This window comes from Gambusia affinis, linkage group LG17, assembly GCF_019740435.1.
Source record: "Gambusia affinis linkage group LG17, SWU_Gaff_1.0, whole genome shotgun sequence".
NCBI lineage: Eukaryota > Metazoa > Chordata > Actinopteri > Cyprinodontiformes > Poeciliidae > Gambusia > Gambusia affinis.
Genome location: NC_057884.1, coordinates 15,965,359 through 15,984,171, shown reverse-complemented (window position 1 = coordinate 15,984,171; position 18,813 = coordinate 15,965,359). Strand labels below are relative to the sequence as shown.

The following is an 18,813-nucleotide window of genomic DNA, read 5'->3' as shown; positions in this document are numbered from 1 at the left end:
ATGTTTATTTAACTTTTTAAAAATGATTCCTGTTCAAGGTATCATCGTGGTCGATGAATGAAAAGTATACTTTTAACAGAACATGGATCTTTTTCGCATTGCATCTAAAGGGAATAGAAACTTTCCAAAAGAAAAACGTGAAACAAAAGCATGCAGAGTGAAGAGTGAATCGTTATTCATTAAGATTTGATTTGATTTGAAATGAAAACACAGTAAATAAAAGGAGAACATCTGTTTTGTAAATCCTCCTTATCTGTCAGTGCTGGACAGATGGCATGTGTGTGAATAATACTGTAAGTGTTGGATGTACTACGTGAATGTGTCTGTATGTGTGTGAGTGGCCGTGTAAAAGTGCTAGGGTGTGTTCCTGGACCTACCTTGTGCAGACAGCTCCAGCGGTGATTCAAACTCAACAGAATATGGCCTCATCAGATTCTTCAGTTTCTGGAACAGCTGTTGGGCACAGATAAGAAAGCGAGCGGCAATTAATCCAGCTTCTCTTGTAACAAGGGAGCCAGCGTGTTCAGCGGCACACACCAAGCATAAACCCATAAATTCAGCTCGTTACTGTCTAACAGATAAAACTGTTTCTGCGCAGGGTACAAAAAAGACAAAATATGCAAGGGTGTTGCATATTTTGCTCCTTTACGCCTGGCTTTCATATTACCACCTCTTTTAAGGACAACTCCATGTCATAAAAGGTAATACAATATATGAATACATGGACAAACAATTTTTCTGTGGAGAAACTGTAGGTGACATTGAGAGCCATCAATATTACAAAAACTCCATAAATAATAAATTGTTACTATACTTCTGTTTACAACAAGAACAAATCACTACTTTATATTTTTTTAAGTCTTGCCATTCTCTTTAAATGTGACACTGTAAATTCCTAAATTAGCTAAGGACCTGAAAATATAATGTGGCAAAAATAATGAATAGGAGATGTCTCTATTGGTTGTGGTCTTACTTTTCAAATGTCCAGTAAAAACTAGCTGTGCTGCAATGAGAACGCTAGCATGGAATATAGTGTAGACAGTGTGATTTTTTTTCTTATATCTGTTTTTTTCTACAGGAAATAGACCTCACAACACTACATTCTTGTTAGTGGAGAACACCACTTTTGTTCTCTGCTAACATTGAACTATGAACACTAGGGAACGCTGCTTATAAAAAAGTACAGTAGTGGAGCGAAACCACTGTGGCCAACTTCTCAGTAAGAAAATGACAAAATATGTAAAGTTTGAGTATTATAAATCAACTCAAAGTAGAATGTAATTGTAAAGTAAAAGTAAAAGGAAATCTTTTTTACCTCCCTTTTCCTCTACCAACTTTGCACATCTAGTAACTGACATTTTTGCCCAACTCTCTTTTGAAAACAGTTTAACCTCAGTTAGATTAGATGAAGTGTATCTATTGAGAGCAATTTTCAAGTGTTGCGAGTTGCAACAGATTTCTATATAGATTTTGGTCTGGACTTTGACTGGGACACTGTAATACATGAATAAGCTTTAGTCTAAACTATTCTTTTGTAGATAAAATCAAAACAACATGAGCCAATGACATCATCACATAAAATCAAGGTATTATTGATCAAACACAAGTGCTAACTCATATGTTAAGTGAGCACATACAGCGCACATATCAACATTTACAAACATTTGTGACACATGTGGAACACCATAATTTCTCAATATTTTTGTCCCTGTAAATACAGAATAATTTATGTTACAAATATCAATGACAGCATATCTCATCACACTATATCTTTTCAAGTTAGTCTGTGACTGTGACGTCTCAAGCATAACATTTTGACAGGAGTTTTCTCTGTGTGAGTCTGCTGTTGGCACACACACAGTCTCTTAACTCAGAAAATCCTGGCTCCGCATGTGGCTGATTTCAAAGGGACTCAGAGGATCTCTTGTAAACTGGTACAAATGATGAAATTTGTGTCACACAGGTGCAACGGAAAGTCATGACGTTAAATTCTATATCATTTTCAAACCTGCACAGCATAATATACATAGTGATTTTTTTGAAATCCTAAAAAGTAAATGAATATTCTCTGGAGAAAATGTAAACATATAATAGAAAATGTCTTTTTAAGGCATTTAAGGAAACTGGAGCACATGTTTACAGGTATTCCAACCAAAATCATGAACTTAAGTCCCTATATAAAAAAAGGATCAACCTAACACCTGTTTTGTTTTTGTTTTTCATTTTCGCTTCATACAGTCCTAAAAAACAAAAAGCTTGCAGCTGTGTTTGTCTGTCTAGGTGCAGAAATCCCTGATCTGTAGTCTGTTCTGCAGACTGTCCATCAACCCCAGAGAGAAGCACTTTATATAACAAAACATTGTTTGGCAGACATGACGGAAACAGACAGATGGGTCAGACAAACACCGCTGGCGATGGTCTGTTGCTGCTTATGTGTTTGCCAGCTTGTGTGTGCACGGGCTTTGTTTATCCTTTATTTTGGCATGTTTGTGTGTTGCTGTGTGTCTTAAAAGCTGTTCAGATCAGGAACAGAGAGATGTAGCATCACTTGGGACGTGCATGTGCTACTCAAGTTTAATCACTTAGAAATATGAGAAAACAGTTATGAGTGGAGAAAGAGAGAGCTCACTGGTATAAAGGGCACCTTTTAGTCTTTGGTGAAGCTTGCTACTTATGTAGGGATTTTATTAACTAATATACACTTAAAAAATATTAAACATCAAATGCAAGGTATACATTTTATGCTGCAAAAATAACATCTTTCCAAGTATTTTTGGTCTGATTTTTAGTGCAAATACCATAGGGCACTGGAAATAAGACAAAACTAACTTAAGATGTTATAAGTGAAATAATCTGCCAGCGGAACCAGTACTTATAAAAAAAATGTAAATTAAGGAATTAGTTTCTTAAAACAAATGTACGTATTATCTAAGGTGTCAGAATACCTTTTCTCCATTGGGGTTTCCCAGAACATAGCATCCCATTATGTGGATCACATTTGGCTCCGGGTTGAGTTTACTCATAAAGCGACTCAATCTTCTCCAAAATCTGAAAAAAAGCAACAAAAAATAAATAAAAAAACCCCACAGAAAATAAAATCTGTATGAGATTTTTGTGTAAGCATTTCCAGGGCAATAAAGACAGAAGAACTAACTCAACCAGCTCTCCTGCCAAATAACAACAGCAGCATAGTAAAGACCAAATAAGCTATGTAAAGCTATGTGATCTGCAATCACATTGAATCAATATTTTGTGAATTATTATTGATCTTTTTCTTAAGATAGTACAAAAACATCCTGGGATGAAGCTTTGATAAACCAGCTGAAATGACACCTTTGTGTTTTATTTCAGCTGAAAAATAAAAAAAATTTTTTTTAGATGAAAACTACCAACACTCCCAGTCATGGGTCTTCACGTGTGTCATTAAAGATAAATGCAAATTGTGACAGGACAAAAAAAGTTAAAAAATAGCCTCCTACTGGCTCATATCTTCTTCTTTTTCCACTTTAGCAAAGGTCGCCACCTTGTTCTTCAGAAGGTAAAGATGACCAGGGCCTCCCTGTTAAACAGATATTAAGCCACATTTTAAAAAGGAGAAAAAATTATAGATCAAAGGGTTTCAATAAAACTAAAATATATAATCTTCCTTCTCACCTGACAGAAGATAAGCATCCTCCAGAATTTACTTCCTCTCCTGTACGCTGTGAGCTTCTTGTCTATTTCCTCTATTAACCAGAAATAAATTGCGATATGTGATCAAGGAACTAATGAGAAAATGAATAGATCACACTTCGAGACAGAAGCATGTAAATGTGTAATATCAGCATGATATTTAGAAGCCCTTGATCCATGGAGGAGAACCAGATGTAATTCTATAATCTGAACTTTCAAATACAGATTTGGAACGATCTTTTAAAATACTCTGTGTGAGCTTTATTTCACATAGGGATGCTGAAATCTCAGGGAAACTTTTGCTTTAAATGCTTCTATTATGAGCAATACTTTACGAATGCAGACAGGTTTTTAAATAACAGTAGGTAAGTCGATTGGAAGGATTAAACAGGATTTAAACACGCATTATAAGCCAAATCTAAGCTATAATTTGGAGATTTAATTGCATGTCGGGTTTCTCCCCAAGCCATTTGCTTGACTTTTAATTCTTACTCTGCAACAGGAGTCAGTTTGGACTGTTCTGCTGCTCAGCTGAGAATAAAAACTAAAGGTGACTCATCCTATACATTTGCACTCAGCGTAATCACAAAAAATAAAATTCATATTGGGCTTCAGCTTTAAAATAAATTGATAAAACTGTAAAGCCTGCTTATGAAATTATGCCTAATTTGTATAAAGACTCTGTGCATAGAGCATGTGGGTTGGGGCCATGAAACACCACAGCTCAAGCTGCAAATTCATTTTTCATGAAAATTAAAATTCAAGAAATTACACATACTTGCCCAGAAGCGCAGATACAACAAAGAAATAATTAACTAAATAGAAGTTCCTTACTTTTTGTGCTAGGTTTACATATAAAAGGCTGTTGGATTTTTTTCTATCCTTCTCCTCACTGATAAATTTGCCATTAGTGAAAGAATTAAAAAGTCCAAATGCCAAGTAAAAAACTATTAGAGAGCAGTAGAATCTAATTTCAGCTGAATCAGGGTGCATATAGCTAATGCATGTGCGTGGCAAGACCAAACTCTTAAAATAAATCATAAAGTGATTGAACAAAGTAATGCTTAATAAGTAAGGACGCTTATGAGACCAGGTTATCGTTTTGCCTTATTCTCTCTGACAGTCCCAATTAATATACATAAATTGTATGTCACATTATAGATGGAAAATTTCTGTAAAAGGATCTATGATGGTCTAATTTTTTTGACATCACACAACTTGATCTTATTACATGGATGTGTGTACGTTTTAAACTTACTCCATAGAAAAACACTGCAAATTCCAAGTTTTGCATAAAAATACAGCTTTGCAGTTGCATTGGTATTTTTGCTGAAACACTGATTACATTTAAAGTAATTTTGGTTGCTTTTCGGTTAACTTAGCATAATTGTTAAACAATTATTTATACAGCTACTGACAGCTTACTATGACTCTACATTTTCTTAGTTGTATGTTAAGCAAACAGTAGGCATAACTTAAGAAAATAACTCACCCAAAATGTCATCAAAAGTTGCATGTTCATGATCCTGTGAAAACAAACACAATTTAGCACTGAATACCAAACCCTGAATTAATGAAAGAAAATGTAAAAGATTGCAATCTGTATGCTGAATATCCTTTGTGTTCTTCAGCGTACAAAACATATTAGTCTTCAGTGTGTTGGACTCACATAGAGGATGGGGATGATAGATGGATCATCCCTGCGGATTATGGTGGGAATATATTCTGCTTTTGGAACCTTGGAAGAGATCAACTGAAGATGGAGCAGAAAGGACACAAGAGGACAGATTAGTGAAGTTATTCAAATGACATTCGCAATTCAAAAGCTTCATTTATCCTACTTGTCATGAGTAGAAAAAACACCCTGGCAACCCTCTACATCAGCCAGTTTTAAGAAGACAAGGACAATGTACAGGACCACATAAAGAAACTCCCACCGGAAGTAGCAGTATTTCATTGTAATTTCTAGAGACTTTTGCTAGTCTATATTTATTATAGAAGTTACATCTCTCTTTTCGGTTATAATACAAATTTAGTAAAACTTGTTTACGGACACACCGTCTGCGATCAGAGAGCTGCTCAGTATAGATTTTCGTAATTGTGAGTTTAATCACGGGGAGCGACAGGAACACGATCGTTAGGATTTGTAACGGAATGACCGTCAATTAGCAGCGCTTATAGCAGCTCGTTTCTCTGAAGAACTGACAGTAATAAAGAGAAAAGCAGAGAAGCTGGTCAGACATCTGAGCTGCAGGTTTGTGTAGACACGGTATAAATCACCAGAACTACATAATATTAGCCTGGTGTGATGTGAATTTTATTTTTCGTTTGAATTAAAATAAATAATAAAGTTCATAATCTGAGTCTTTATCATTATGATTGGGCCAGCAAAATTTGTTTATAAGACAAAATGAAATAAAAATAAAATTGTTTGCTCGTTTCATTGTGTGGACAAAAAGCCAACGGAAGAAAACCCGCATCTGCATCCGAAGCAACTGAGTCAGTGAAGTAGCTATCTACGCTAGTGCGGGTAGCTACATATGCTAGTGCGACTTGAAGAAATGCGGCCATTTCTTCAAGGTGCCATCCCAGCAATAGCTGTAGGTTAAAATAATATTGTCACATTTAAGCTTTGATAGCTGGTGTTTCCATATATTTTATAGCCTAAAAGCTCTGACGAAAGCCGGTTAGGGAGTTGCTAACATATAAACAAATCGCGGTTCCGGTTTGCCGCGGAAGTCGGACCTATAAATCACGCAAAGCCTCATGGGGGCTAGGAAAAAGGTGGATATGGTTTACATTTTCCTTTCCATCCATTTGGTTTGCTTTCTTGTCGGTCAGTGACCTCTGATTGTTTGGATTGGAAGAATAAGAGAGACCCAATAAAAGCCAGTAATGAGGGACAATATTTTTTGCATAAGAAATACATTGCTTTCTACATTTAGTTCTTTATCCTTTACTGATGAGTTCATTATCATCTCAATGCAGCTCCATTATTATGTTAAAGAGACTTTGCTCTCTCTCCTTTCAGACAAATCAGCCAAATACTGTAATAATACCATAATTTTGGGAGGAACAAAGTCATCTCCTTCGCAGGCCAGCCTCTCCGTCTCTTTCTCCTCCTCCCAGTCTAGAGCATCGTCAAGGGCTCCGTCCTCCAGGGCGTTAGTGGAAGCCTGCAGGTCTCCACCTGGAAGACAACAAGACACAGGGCAGAGCATCAAGGCCTGAGGTAACAGGGCGCATGTGGAGATGCTGGAAGAGCAGTGGGAGGCCAGCCATGTGGCAGAGATAGTTAGGGAGTAGAGACCAGATCAGAGAGAAAGGATGAGAGGTGAGAGGATGAACCTCGTAATGATGACATAAATGAGAGAAAACAAGAGGAAAGGAACCAAACACTGAGTTTCGCTTCTACCAACCAGGAAAATGCTTCTGAACTGATAATCCTAATAATTTAACTGCCTGTATTTAAGAATCATGTTTATGCTATTTGTAGTACATAAATAATGACTCAATCATGCATGAAAGTTTATAAAATATTTTCTAGATGCCGTAAATGAATGTTATGATGGAGAATTAGAGCCAGGCCAAGAAAAAATAAATGAAACACATCATGAGCCGATTACTGGTATCAATTTATACAAACTTTTACAAGTTCCAAAAGTATTTTGGTTTTAAAGTCCTTTAAATCAAATGCCAGACAAACTACTGGAGGCTTTTCACAGGCTGTTTAGAGTGTAACATTTTCTTTGCTCCACCTGTTGCTGCACACTGCCAGTGAGCTGGATGAAAGAACATATCTCCTGCTTACAAGGGAGAAAAATTTGTCTGGGAATATTTTCAGATGCTAGAAACAACGATGGTATTCTTATTCCGGTAAAGCTATGAGTGGTATGTTAGTTAAGCGGCCAACTACAGACACATTAATTACACATCTATTACCATGTTTCATTGGTGCAACTCTTAAAAAAGCGGGACTGCAAAAGATTTAATACTTTAAGCAAAAATACACTTAAATTCTGTGTTTATACTTTAGTTGATGCATTAATATTAACCATGACTGCATGTATCAATGTGTAGCTGTCATAACTGCAATAATTAATGTTACATAGTTTTAAGCCATTTTTGACTGATACTGTGAAACATAAAACATTTTCTCAGATATCATCATGTGTCAGGTCTATTTGTGAATTCACCCAGGCTGGAACATTTTTTTTAAATAAAAGGTTATTTCACTGCATGATGTTTAATATGATTAGAGCTGCAGACCTTGTTTAAGGGCTTCTGAGAGTAATCTCTGTCCGTTTAATGATCTTGAGAGACGTTTTCTTTGAAAGTAAGTGGGGGAGTGGTGTGATGAAAGTCTTAAACAGGTTGCTCAAACTGTGGAGTACAGAATAAAATAGACAAATAATGGGCCAATATTTCACAAATTGAAAGCTGCAGTGTTGTCAGCTGTGATAGTGCACCTGTTTCATGCTAAGCAGGTGTAAAGTTCAATGCCTCTGCTGCTGAGAGGAAGTAGAGAAAATAGTTTTGAACACATGCTGTGATTCAGAGAAGTGTCTTGGATTTTTGACATCGGTCTGTTTCCACATTGACTTGTTACCTTTTACTCACTGGGGAGTAGTTTGACATTTTAACAGCAGAAATCTGTGTTGCACTGGAGCATGCAGTAAAAATTCTTAGTTATTCAGAGTGGAGCTCACATTTGTGGTTTGGAAGCTTTGATGTTTTCATACGGTCATATTTGGAGAGAACAGCACAGATATCCTATGGCACCAGAGCCGGCCCAGGGCATAAACAAACCAAGATGATACTTTGGTCCCCCAGGACGGGGCCCCCAGTAACATTTGAATTCTTATTCAAAATATTGAGATCAAAACTTATGAATTTTTCTTTAAAGGTTTCTGAGCATAAGATTCTAAAAAATTATAAGTTTCTGCATTTTAATTTGTTTTGGATTTAAAATAGTTCTCCATTACACTAGTTGTACTTATGCACAGGAAAGTCTCCATCACATTCATACTTTTGTTAAATCATACTTTAATGCCAGTAGTTTGATTATCTCTGCTGCTGGTGTTTCAGTAGAGTCACATTTTATGCGCACTGTAACTGCAAATAAATCTCACTGAATAACTTATAAATCTAACTGAGTTTTCTGTAAACAATGCCAATTATACTTGACAATTTTTTGCTTGTTTTCCAACTTTACCAAACAAGTTGTATGCCAGATATGACTGCCCCAATTTATTAAATACATTAATACATCAAAATTAAGAACTTCTATTATTTTCACTCAATAAATGCTTCAGTTAAAATCTTTCTCTCTGATGCCTTTTTATATAAAAATTAAATAAAGATAATGGATGTATCCTCATACCTAGACATACTCTTGTAGTCCCTTCATCTTCTGCCGAGGTTATAACTATTATTTTTATCAAACATTCTGCAGCACATTTTATTTCACCTATTAGTTGTCTACTTTAGAAACAACATTTTAATCTGTAGATATTCAAGAAAATCAAATATTCATATCTGACAGGAGCATCATAATCACTGCAGCTCTACTAAAGGTAAGTTTCATGTTTTTAGTGATTTTGATCTTTCTTTGTGTTTCCGTCTTTCTGATTTTAATAAGTTTGTCTAAATTTATGCAATTTACATTCAAATAACAGTTTGATCTTGACTTACTCCTTGTCCCAACTTTCGAATCATCAAACTGGTTTTCTATCATTTAATTCACTAATTCAAGGTTTTTATAATCTTTTCTTATCCATGGGTTTCAGTTGTTTTTCTACAATCTTTGCTGCCATCAGCTGTGCCTGTCACTCTTATTTTGGACGTCTTCTTTGGGTTTTCAGTATTTCATTGTGGAGTGATTTTTTTTGTCATTTTGAACAACATACATTATTGTGAAAAAAGTAATTATGCTACATTAAATCCCATTTTATGACAAAATTGCAGTGGATGAGTAAAAATAGCATGAATGGAGGGACATAAATGACAAAATGGGATCAGAATTAAGGCCAACAAAGACACAGCAGAGGTTCAAGAAACATTAACCATCACATTATATTTTCATCAATTTATTTCTTTTGATTATATATTATATTGACACACTAATGAAGGTGGGGGGAAAAAAATCAAAGCACAAACCCGAACATTAGTGCAAACAAACAGCATGCAAACAGTCTGAGCTGACTCGCACTTTCACAGCCCCGCAAATTCACAAAAGACACACAAGTCCTTACAATAACATTTCTACCAGCTGAAACACCCGGACTTGGACACACTTCATTGTGGGGGACATACTCACAGAACGAGAGCATCACAAAGTTGAAGAAAGACCCACAATCAGAGAGAGACAGATGGACAGGGTCAGAATCAACAGCAGAAACAGTCAGTTTGTACGTGTGACTTTTTTTTTTGCAGTATTAGTTGGTCTTAGTCAGGATGTGAGTTGTGATGCCAAAAGCTACTTTGTTATAAGGAGGATATGTAGAGGAGATTGTGCTCTGTTAAATAGTGAGTACTCTCTGAGTTTTAATGTTTTCAGTAAAAGAAATAAAAACAAGATTTTAGAGTACAAAATTGGTAGGGAATAATGGCAGATTCTCCATGTGAATGTCTTCCAAAGTTACCATGGGTCTCCTGGTTGCTACTTGGACTAACTCTGCTTTAAACCTTTCCTTAACTTTCTCTCTATTGTGTTTCTGATGTCTGATGTGTTTCGTGGTCTTTTTCACTGTTAGTCCTCTAACGTTGTCTTACAAAACTCTGAGACCTTCACAGAAAAGCTGGACTTATACAAAGAGTAAAGTACATAGACACTACACCGTTTGGATTGTGTCTTTTGCATGTCTGTTTTAATTAAAAAATGGTTTCTTTTTTCTTCAACTGAACTTTATAAGTTACATAAAATAATGGAGAGGCACATCAAAGTTGTAGTTTTTTAAGTGACAAAATTTAAAGAGATTCAAAAAGTGTGAAAACTTATTGAAATGAAAAGTTTTAAAGCTCAAACATGTAGAATATAGGAACATCTAGTAGCAAAACAATCAAATTTGTATTCAGCAAGGTGTTTATTACATATTACATTAAATAATACTTTTGTGGGTATTTGCAAGTGCAAAAATATTAACTTAAAATCTGCTTTTCTGAATAGGATTTAATTACCAGTTATTTTTTCTTGTTGCACCATTTTGTCAATCCCTATGTTGCTATCTGTTAGCATCTCAGGCCTAATTTGGTGTGTCTTTGAGTGTGGATGTGTCTGTCTGTGTTAACTCACTGTCTTTAGCCTCATGAGGGGAGTCAGTCTTGACTGGGGTGGGGTCACTCCAGGAACGGCTGAAACTCTTCGATCTACGCTCAGCGAATGCTAGTGTAGGTGAGGAGAGAGAGTCACACACACTCCCACTCTCGCGTACTCAACAGGAAGCCCGCAGAATGGCTTTTTCCTCAAAGCACACATCACCAAAAACAAACAAGAATGCAAAGACTGCTGCAGCTACCAGAGCACAGATACAGAAAGCACACAGAGCAACAACTCTTCTCCACAAACACTGCTTACACACAAAACCAACAAACAAATGAGCACGCAAACAGCACAGTGTCATTCTGTTGCTTGTTATTGTTCACATGTTTACCATTTACCACATGTTCATCAGTACACATTTTATGCATATATAGAGACAGGACAAATTAACATAGCTATTTACAAACTCTATGCAAACGAGAGTTTGATCATCCTCATTTTAAAAGCTGTCACTTGTTCTTTATAGCAGATTTTTTAAAAGGTTTTAGAACTTTTAAAGGTTTTGTTTATATAGAAAAAACTATGATTGTTATTTCTCTACGCTGGGTTGTTTTAATTGTTGTTCCTTACTTATTGTGCCATTTGATCATGAGAAAGAAAATGTCATTTTGCCATTCATAAATCTTACATTTTGGGCTGTAATACACTTTGAAACTGTGGCCAGACTCCATAAAATGCAAATTTCACTGCATCCAATGCAAATAAAGTGTTGAATAACAAAAACAGAACAAGAATTCACAAACTGTGTGCAATCACAATCACCCTCTAAAACGCCCACTTTGACATGGAGCTGTGTTCAAATTATCAGCAGTCCAACAACACCAACAGGCCCAATCTATCAAATAATTCACTTCGAGGTGCAGTTCAGTAATAGAAAACAAACAGTCCAACAATCAAGGCTTGATGCTGCCGAGTCTGTGGAATCAATTCTGTAGCTGAATGGGTTCCAAATAGTAACAGTGTGGAGCTCAATCAATGAGATCATTCTGATGGGCTCTTTCAAGGCAGCAGATGTTGTATGCTGGTTATAGTGTATTTCTCTCAATAAACATGAGTAAAATGGGTTGTTCCAGGCAGTTCAGAAGAACGACATACTTTGATCTAAAAGATGATTAAAGAAGTTCTTCTGATAAAAAGCTGTTCTAAAAAGCTTTAACGTAGACATTAAGAGCCTAGACAAATGGAAGAACTCTAGATCAAACAAAAGCCAAACAGAAAAGACTTCAGTGACCAACTTTGGGGTGATCAGTGAAGGTCTACTGTTCCCTCCGTGCGCCGAAGCAAAAAAAAAAAAAAGCCTATTGAAAGTTAAACTATCAACAAGAAACACCCAAAAAACCTCATTTTTGAAAACACCACAATTTCTCCTAGAACATAACCATGGGTTTAAAGACAAACGGATCCACATTTTATGAACTGATGAAAGCAAAAATATTCCTTTTGAGTCTAGCAGCCAAAGGTTTGTCAGATGAACCGTACTGAATTCATACAGTGAATCATGATCAGTAATGAACAGGAAAGCTAAATGTTCCAACTCTTTTCACTTCACGCAGCAAAGTTTTGAGGTTATAAAAAAAACTGATACTGCTTTTTTTTCATCCATCTGTTTCATATTCTTTATTTCTGACCTTCTGAGGACTGATTATAGATAGAACTGGGACTTTAATGTGTTAATTTTGATTAATTTGCTACATTAAAAACAACACTTTAAAATAATTAAGACATTTAATTGCGCAGTGGAATGTAAACCTCGTTTATTGTTTATATTTAGTGTAAATGTCAGATGTCCCAGGGTAAGTGAATGCAGCACCTAATGATCTGGAAGCTACATAATACTCCCGACCCTCTGCTCAGCTTACAGGCAACACAAATTAAGGGTTTTTATAGTGTAACAATCAATAATCAATGTGCAAATGTTATGTGGTAAAACAGGAATTAAAGTATGTTGACCAGGTTTTGAAAACAAATGTCACATTTTGTTCCCTCATAGGCTCAACGTTTCATATCTAAAATGATGGAATGAGACACCCAGACAAGGAGAGGAAAAAAACAGCCAAACACGTGTTAGTATTGCTTTGCCCTTCTGCTTTCAGAGCTGAATATTTTTTTACTTTTACTCTGTTGATGTTTTGACAGAGGGTTTAGGTGTTGAAACAATTACTCTATATGAGGAGGATTTAAAAATCCCATTTCCACTAAAATGCAGTGAGTAGAAAGAGCAACAGAGAGGACTTGAACACTTCTGAATATAGAACTAATTAACAAAAACCTGTTAGGTAAAATATCAATGCATTTAACTCTTTTTTTTTTTGACAAAGTTGCATAATTTAGAAGAGTTTAAAGTATAAAGCTGCTGATTTTCCTGCTAAAGGACAAGCAGGTTTGTACCTGCAATTGGATATATTGGATGGACCACTGCATGAAAGCAAAGCCACAGTATTCCAGTTTTAAATGATCCTGGGTAGAAACAGATACATGTCATCATAATCAATTTTTCTGTCTATTTATTAGCTCAACCATTAACCAAAATTTATTGGAATCGAAAAACTTGGCCTATAGCATCAATTATTGGTATTTGTTAAGAAATTAAAAGACTTGCGATAAATTGATTACAAACCTAATTTATTTGACTAATGTGTTTAATCATGTCTAACCACTCATAATAAGTTTTGACGATTATTCTTCCATGTTTTGCTTTTAGTAAAATGTGCTATGTTCTAAATGCATTTGGTTATATAGAAATGATAACTATTATTTGGATTTGGATTTATTTAATCACTTTTTAAACACACCACAATTACTTCGAACATATAAAAAAAACCTTACATTGCAACATATACCGGTAATATACTTGTATTTAACATTTTTATATATACTTTTTTACTAATGAGCAGCTGTAAAAAAACACAAGCTTAACTCACCAGTGTCTTGTTAGAAATTATTTTGTTTTACATTTACTTAGCAGTTTGCAACCAGACATTCAAAGAACACACATTATATGCAAAAAGGTCCAACCATGCATAGACTTGCCTCATCTAAGATACACTGATTAATATAAAATCTTGGAAATGTAGGGCAAACAAGCAATCCTTGGTGGTATACACATGCAAAGCAACAGTTAACGGAAAAGAAAAGAAAATGATGATGGTGGGGTGAATAACACCACAGTCAATATGAACAAACATATCAACTGCTTACACACACACATATCTGACTCACTCTGCGCTTTAATCCTTCTGCTTCCCACCATCCGAAGATGCTTCCGGAAGTTCCTGTGGGTAGTCAAATCATAGCGGAGGAGGGACATCGGAAGGCAGAAGACGGAGGACCACAACACGAAGAGGAGATACAGGAAGGGGTGGGCGAGTGGGAGAGACGGGCAGAGCGAAAAGAAAAGAGTTTACTGTCGAGACTTTCCTAAAGGTTGAAAAGGGACTATTAGGTAAACAAAGAGCGTACATTTTGTTGTCAGTGTGAGGAGAAAATAGGGTTCACGGGAACACAGCGGGTGAAGCATTCTCTTATTACTGTGTCAATTAAAATGGGCAGTATAAATAATTTTGTCAGTAAAATCTATTCTTGTTGAAACATCTGAAGGCAAACGGGAGATCCAGTTTTTTTTAATTCTGATGCTGCTGTGTGTTGGTAGAGGATTCCTCTATAAAAAAAAAAACCACAAACCGGTCCAGTAGAAAACTCTAGAGATATAAATGTCATATTTATTTGTTCTATGATGCTTTGCATGCAACATACTCGATTCCTAAAAATGGGTTAACACCCAAATTGAGAATTTCTGTGGTAAAGCTGCACAATATTTCAAATTGAAGTCATGATGATAATATCAGTTCCTGCAAGACTGCAATCACAAGTGATTCCATGGTTGCAATATATGGCAACCAATATTATATTTTACGTTCAACTCATGAATGGCCGGTTTGTACTGTCCGTGATAACTTCTCTTGATGCATATTTTAAGTGAGTAAGATGACAGATGATAGAGATATTTGTATAAATAAAAAGAGAGTAAGATTCAGGTAAATGTAATAAAAATGATATATATTATAATATTTAGTCAGTGTATTGCAATTACATATTTATTGACTATCTCGCAGCCCAGACATTTTGAAGGTACAATTTAAAAAACAGCTAAATACACATCTAATGTGCTCTCAAAGATTCAAAGCACATAATACATAAGATAAAAAACAAATAAATTAGATTCTTACTTTAGCTGTTTTTTGTACAATTGAAGTTGGAGACCATTTTTATCCCCCAAATGCTAAACTTTGACAGGATTTCTATGATGATATCCATGTACCACATAAAATCTAAGTTTTATTTATTTATTTATTTTCATCTACAAAAGTGAAAGTGACCAACAGAATTCTTATGGTGGATCAAGAATAAGGTTGATAAAATCTTTTTAAGATGAATACATTCTGTTGCAGCTCAGTTTTCAGCTTCAAATTTTCACAAGAGGAAGAAATAAATAAATAAATGCACTAGACTGGCTTACAAAGGTGGCATAATAATAATAGTAATATATATAAATTTTATTCAATAGCAGGATAAAAATTACAGTGAATTATTGGGAATAGCTTTCAATGGGTTACAGTTCTTTTGAACAATTTTAATTTGCATTGTATGACATTAAGGGTTGCTGGGTTATCTTACTTTTTTATATTATTTAATCATGTTGAGGCTACCAAAGTTTCCTGGTTAGGTTTATGAAATTAAATTATCTTTTTAGTTTTATGATCAAATTATGATTTTCACATTTCCCAAAGCTGAAAACTTAATAGGCAAGTCTTGCTTTTTTAATATTTCCTCACAAAACATCAACTGAGATAAGCAAAACAAATGCAGTCAGAAAATTGAATTTGGATAAACGTAAAGCTGAAGTTCGTGGATGATAAAATAAAAGGTTTTCCATTGCTAACTTCTCTTTTGCTCTTGTCCAATGTTGACTGTAACAAATGGGAAGGAATTGCAGGATAGTGTTGGAGATTAACTTGTATTTCACTTGACGGATAAAAGCCTTCATGGCTGTTTGTTTGAGGAAAGTGTCATTTTGATCTTAAAAAACAAGACCCATGTAAAATGATTTAATATCAGTTATGACATTATCTCTTAAACTAAGTAACAAATGTACATAACACACACCACATCTCTTATCAATATCCAAGGTTTTGCTTTTCAAATAAAAACAGATGGATTTTTTTGATAGAATTGTTATTTTGTATAATTATTTACCACTTAATGTGGCTATTAGTAACTTTAAAATCAACAGAGGTTTTCATTAGTTTTTTTTTTTTTGCCCAATTACTTACTGCCATATTTTGACATATTGTTCTATGCAAAAGCTCCAGAAAAACATGCTTTCATCTATCTGAGCTCTTCCCATGTCGCCTCTAAAATACAGTATCCGTGCACCAAGCAACCAGCCAACACTCATTATTAATGGCCTCGGCATGTGGCCATGTGAGAGTGGGAAGTGTGTTTATCTGATGATGGGGAAGTACATAAACGAGGAGGGGGGGCTTTTAAGGGAAGCAGACATTTTTATTCAGTTTTTGGGGTTTTTTTTGTCATGGTTTCCCTCAGGTGGTCTGAAAATTGAACCTGCGGCAAACGTTCATAATGAGTGGACTAAAAGGATACAGATACATTTAAACTGCCTGCTTTGTGGAATAGTTAAAACATTCTTAATTTATTTAATGCACTCATAAAACGGATGCATTAATTGTTTGGAAAGATGAACAGATTTTAGTATTCGGAGAGATGAACAGATTTTAAATATAATGAGTATAAAATCTCGTATCGAATGCAAGCTAATAAGATTTTTCTGAGATCAGTTTTGTGATTCCATTGCACAAAAATACATAATTATTTACTATGCTAAATTAGATAAAGATAAAATAAGGTGTAATATTTAGGAAGAGGTGAGATCATACCTGCAGGGTTGGCTTAACAGCAGCATGTCTGACTGCTGTGTAGACTAATAAGTGTGACTATCTGTCCCAAACAGCCAGTTAGCTTTTGGCTTCTTGTTAGCCATGTTTTGCTGTCTGACAACAAAGTGTTTTTTTTCTTTTCGTCTTAAAGGTGAACAGGTTAGTTAAATGTAGCAATGTGTGAACAAATATGTCTGTTTTCGATAAGAACATCTTAGGAATGTTTGGTTAACTTAGAAATACTTACTTTACCTTAGTTTACGAAAGGATTCAAATCATCGCTCTCTAATAAAAAGCTTGACCACATTTTTAGTCGTTTTTGTTTTGCTGTTCACCAATCACATCTATTTCTGACTAGCAGTAGTTTTGTATTTATTCCCATGAACACATGCATGGCTCGGTTTCACAAAAACTGAGGGGAAAAGCCTAATGTGAATATATCTGTGGTATAAACACCAAACAAAACTGTATTTGGCAACTTCTAAGAATATAGTATTAATTGCCAACACTCTAGAGGACTTCTACATTTGCTCCAATTTGGACACTTTCAAACAGGGTCATGTTGGTCATGTTAACTGGATTTGGATCGCATGTAGCGATCCAAATCCAGTTAACGTGACCTGAGATGATGATTGGTTAAATTTGAGCAAAGTCGAACAGTAAATGTTGGTTAATGCATTTCAAGTGTCAAGAATTCACACTTCTCAGCCTAAAAAATGGACTCGCTCTACAATTATGCTCAAACCTAAAGTATATTACAGGGCTAAAGATAAAAAGGCAGTTGTAAGCAAATGTGGATTTATCGTCATTATAGTATTTATCAGTAATATCCAAATCATCTGACTGCCTAACATTATGCAACATTAAGATTGCATACAAACAGGTAAGGTAGCCTCATAAATGCCTCCTTCAAACATTGAGAAACACTGTTTCCATTTTTTTTTCAATTAAATATAGTAAATACCATCCAAAGAGTCCTTCTAAAAGTTGCACACTAACATTTGCGATCTTCTCAGACATTTTATAAGCTGTGATTGCTGATTTTGATTAAATCCAGTTATTCGCAGCGTTAATGACTCTGTCACTGCAGATGGATGACACCGAGATGTCAAAGGAACCGAGATGTACTGCCTGGTGTCACATTCACCATCTGGCCTTTTGTGACAGAGCATCTGGGTCTGAGTGGGATGCTTTCTGAACTTGCTGGTGAAGCAAGTACTCTTCCAAGTGCAACAGAACCTCCCTCCATTTTTCCAAAGGCTTTAAAATTTTCATTTCTTGTCTAATGAATTATTAATAGAAGTTAAACTGAAAATATTTGCAAGAAGATAATCAAGAGATTGTAGATTTATACAGTTTATCCTCAAACCTTTATGTCACAGATTTTGACCCTAAAGCCGAGGTTAAATTCTAACAAAAAATCTCTTCCCCTTAGCATAACCTGTCAGGGGACGCTTCATACCTCAGGATGACTTCTGCCGTATCCTGCTCCCTCTCTTGTCTTTTTCTTTGCACAAATCCCCGGAAAGCCCTGCCAGGACGTGGCACAGTATTAAAGGGATAAGAGAGGGAGACTGCTGGCATAGGGAGGGGTAGGGCTGTGCAGGGAGGCTGATGCCATGGTTTTTAGCTGCAGGGTTCATTTGGCTATGAATGAGACTCTGTTGTAGGTATGGCAACAGATAGCTTTGACAACAGAAAACGGACGGGATCAATTAAAATAGTTTAAAAGAAAATTTCTATCTATCATAATCAAGCCGGGAGGTGATATGAGCCAACAGTAATTAGAAAAGATGATTTCATGATCTATTGTGACATGTTAGTTTGACATGTTAAAAATGAAAAGGATAATAACTTGATTTTGGG

The 18,813-nt window shown here is 35.4% G+C and overlaps 1 protein-coding gene across 4 annotated transcripts in view; it reads right to left on the bottom strand.

The window, feature by feature from the left end:
- nsmfa (NMDA receptor synaptonuclear signaling and neuronal migration factor a) overlaps nucleotides 1-18,813 on the bottom strand; it is a 40,025-nt gene that overhangs the window by 2,595 nt on the left and 18,617 nt on the right. For 3 of the 4 annotated variants that reach the window (XM_044095767.1, XM_044095768.1, XM_044095770.1), the window contains 9 exons: nucleotides 14,213-14,265; nucleotides 10,967-11,056; nucleotides 6,732-6,862; nucleotides 5,342-5,425; nucleotides 5,165-5,198; nucleotides 3,655-3,725; nucleotides 3,480-3,559; nucleotides 2,946-3,048; nucleotides 378-453 (listed from right to left, as the gene is read on the bottom strand). In XM_044095767.1, coding sequence (XP_043951702.1) covers nucleotides 378-453; nucleotides 2,946-3,048; nucleotides 3,480-3,559; nucleotides 3,655-3,725; nucleotides 5,165-5,198; nucleotides 5,342-5,425; nucleotides 6,732-6,862; nucleotides 10,967-11,056; nucleotides 14,213-14,265 — 722 coding nt within the window. The remainder of the gene's footprint in view (nucleotides 1-377; nucleotides 454-2,945; nucleotides 3,049-3,479; nucleotides 3,560-3,654; nucleotides 3,726-5,164; nucleotides 5,199-5,341; nucleotides 5,426-6,731; nucleotides 6,863-10,966; nucleotides 11,057-14,212; nucleotides 14,266-18,813) is intronic. The other variant, XM_044095769.1, reaches the window with a different exon arrangement.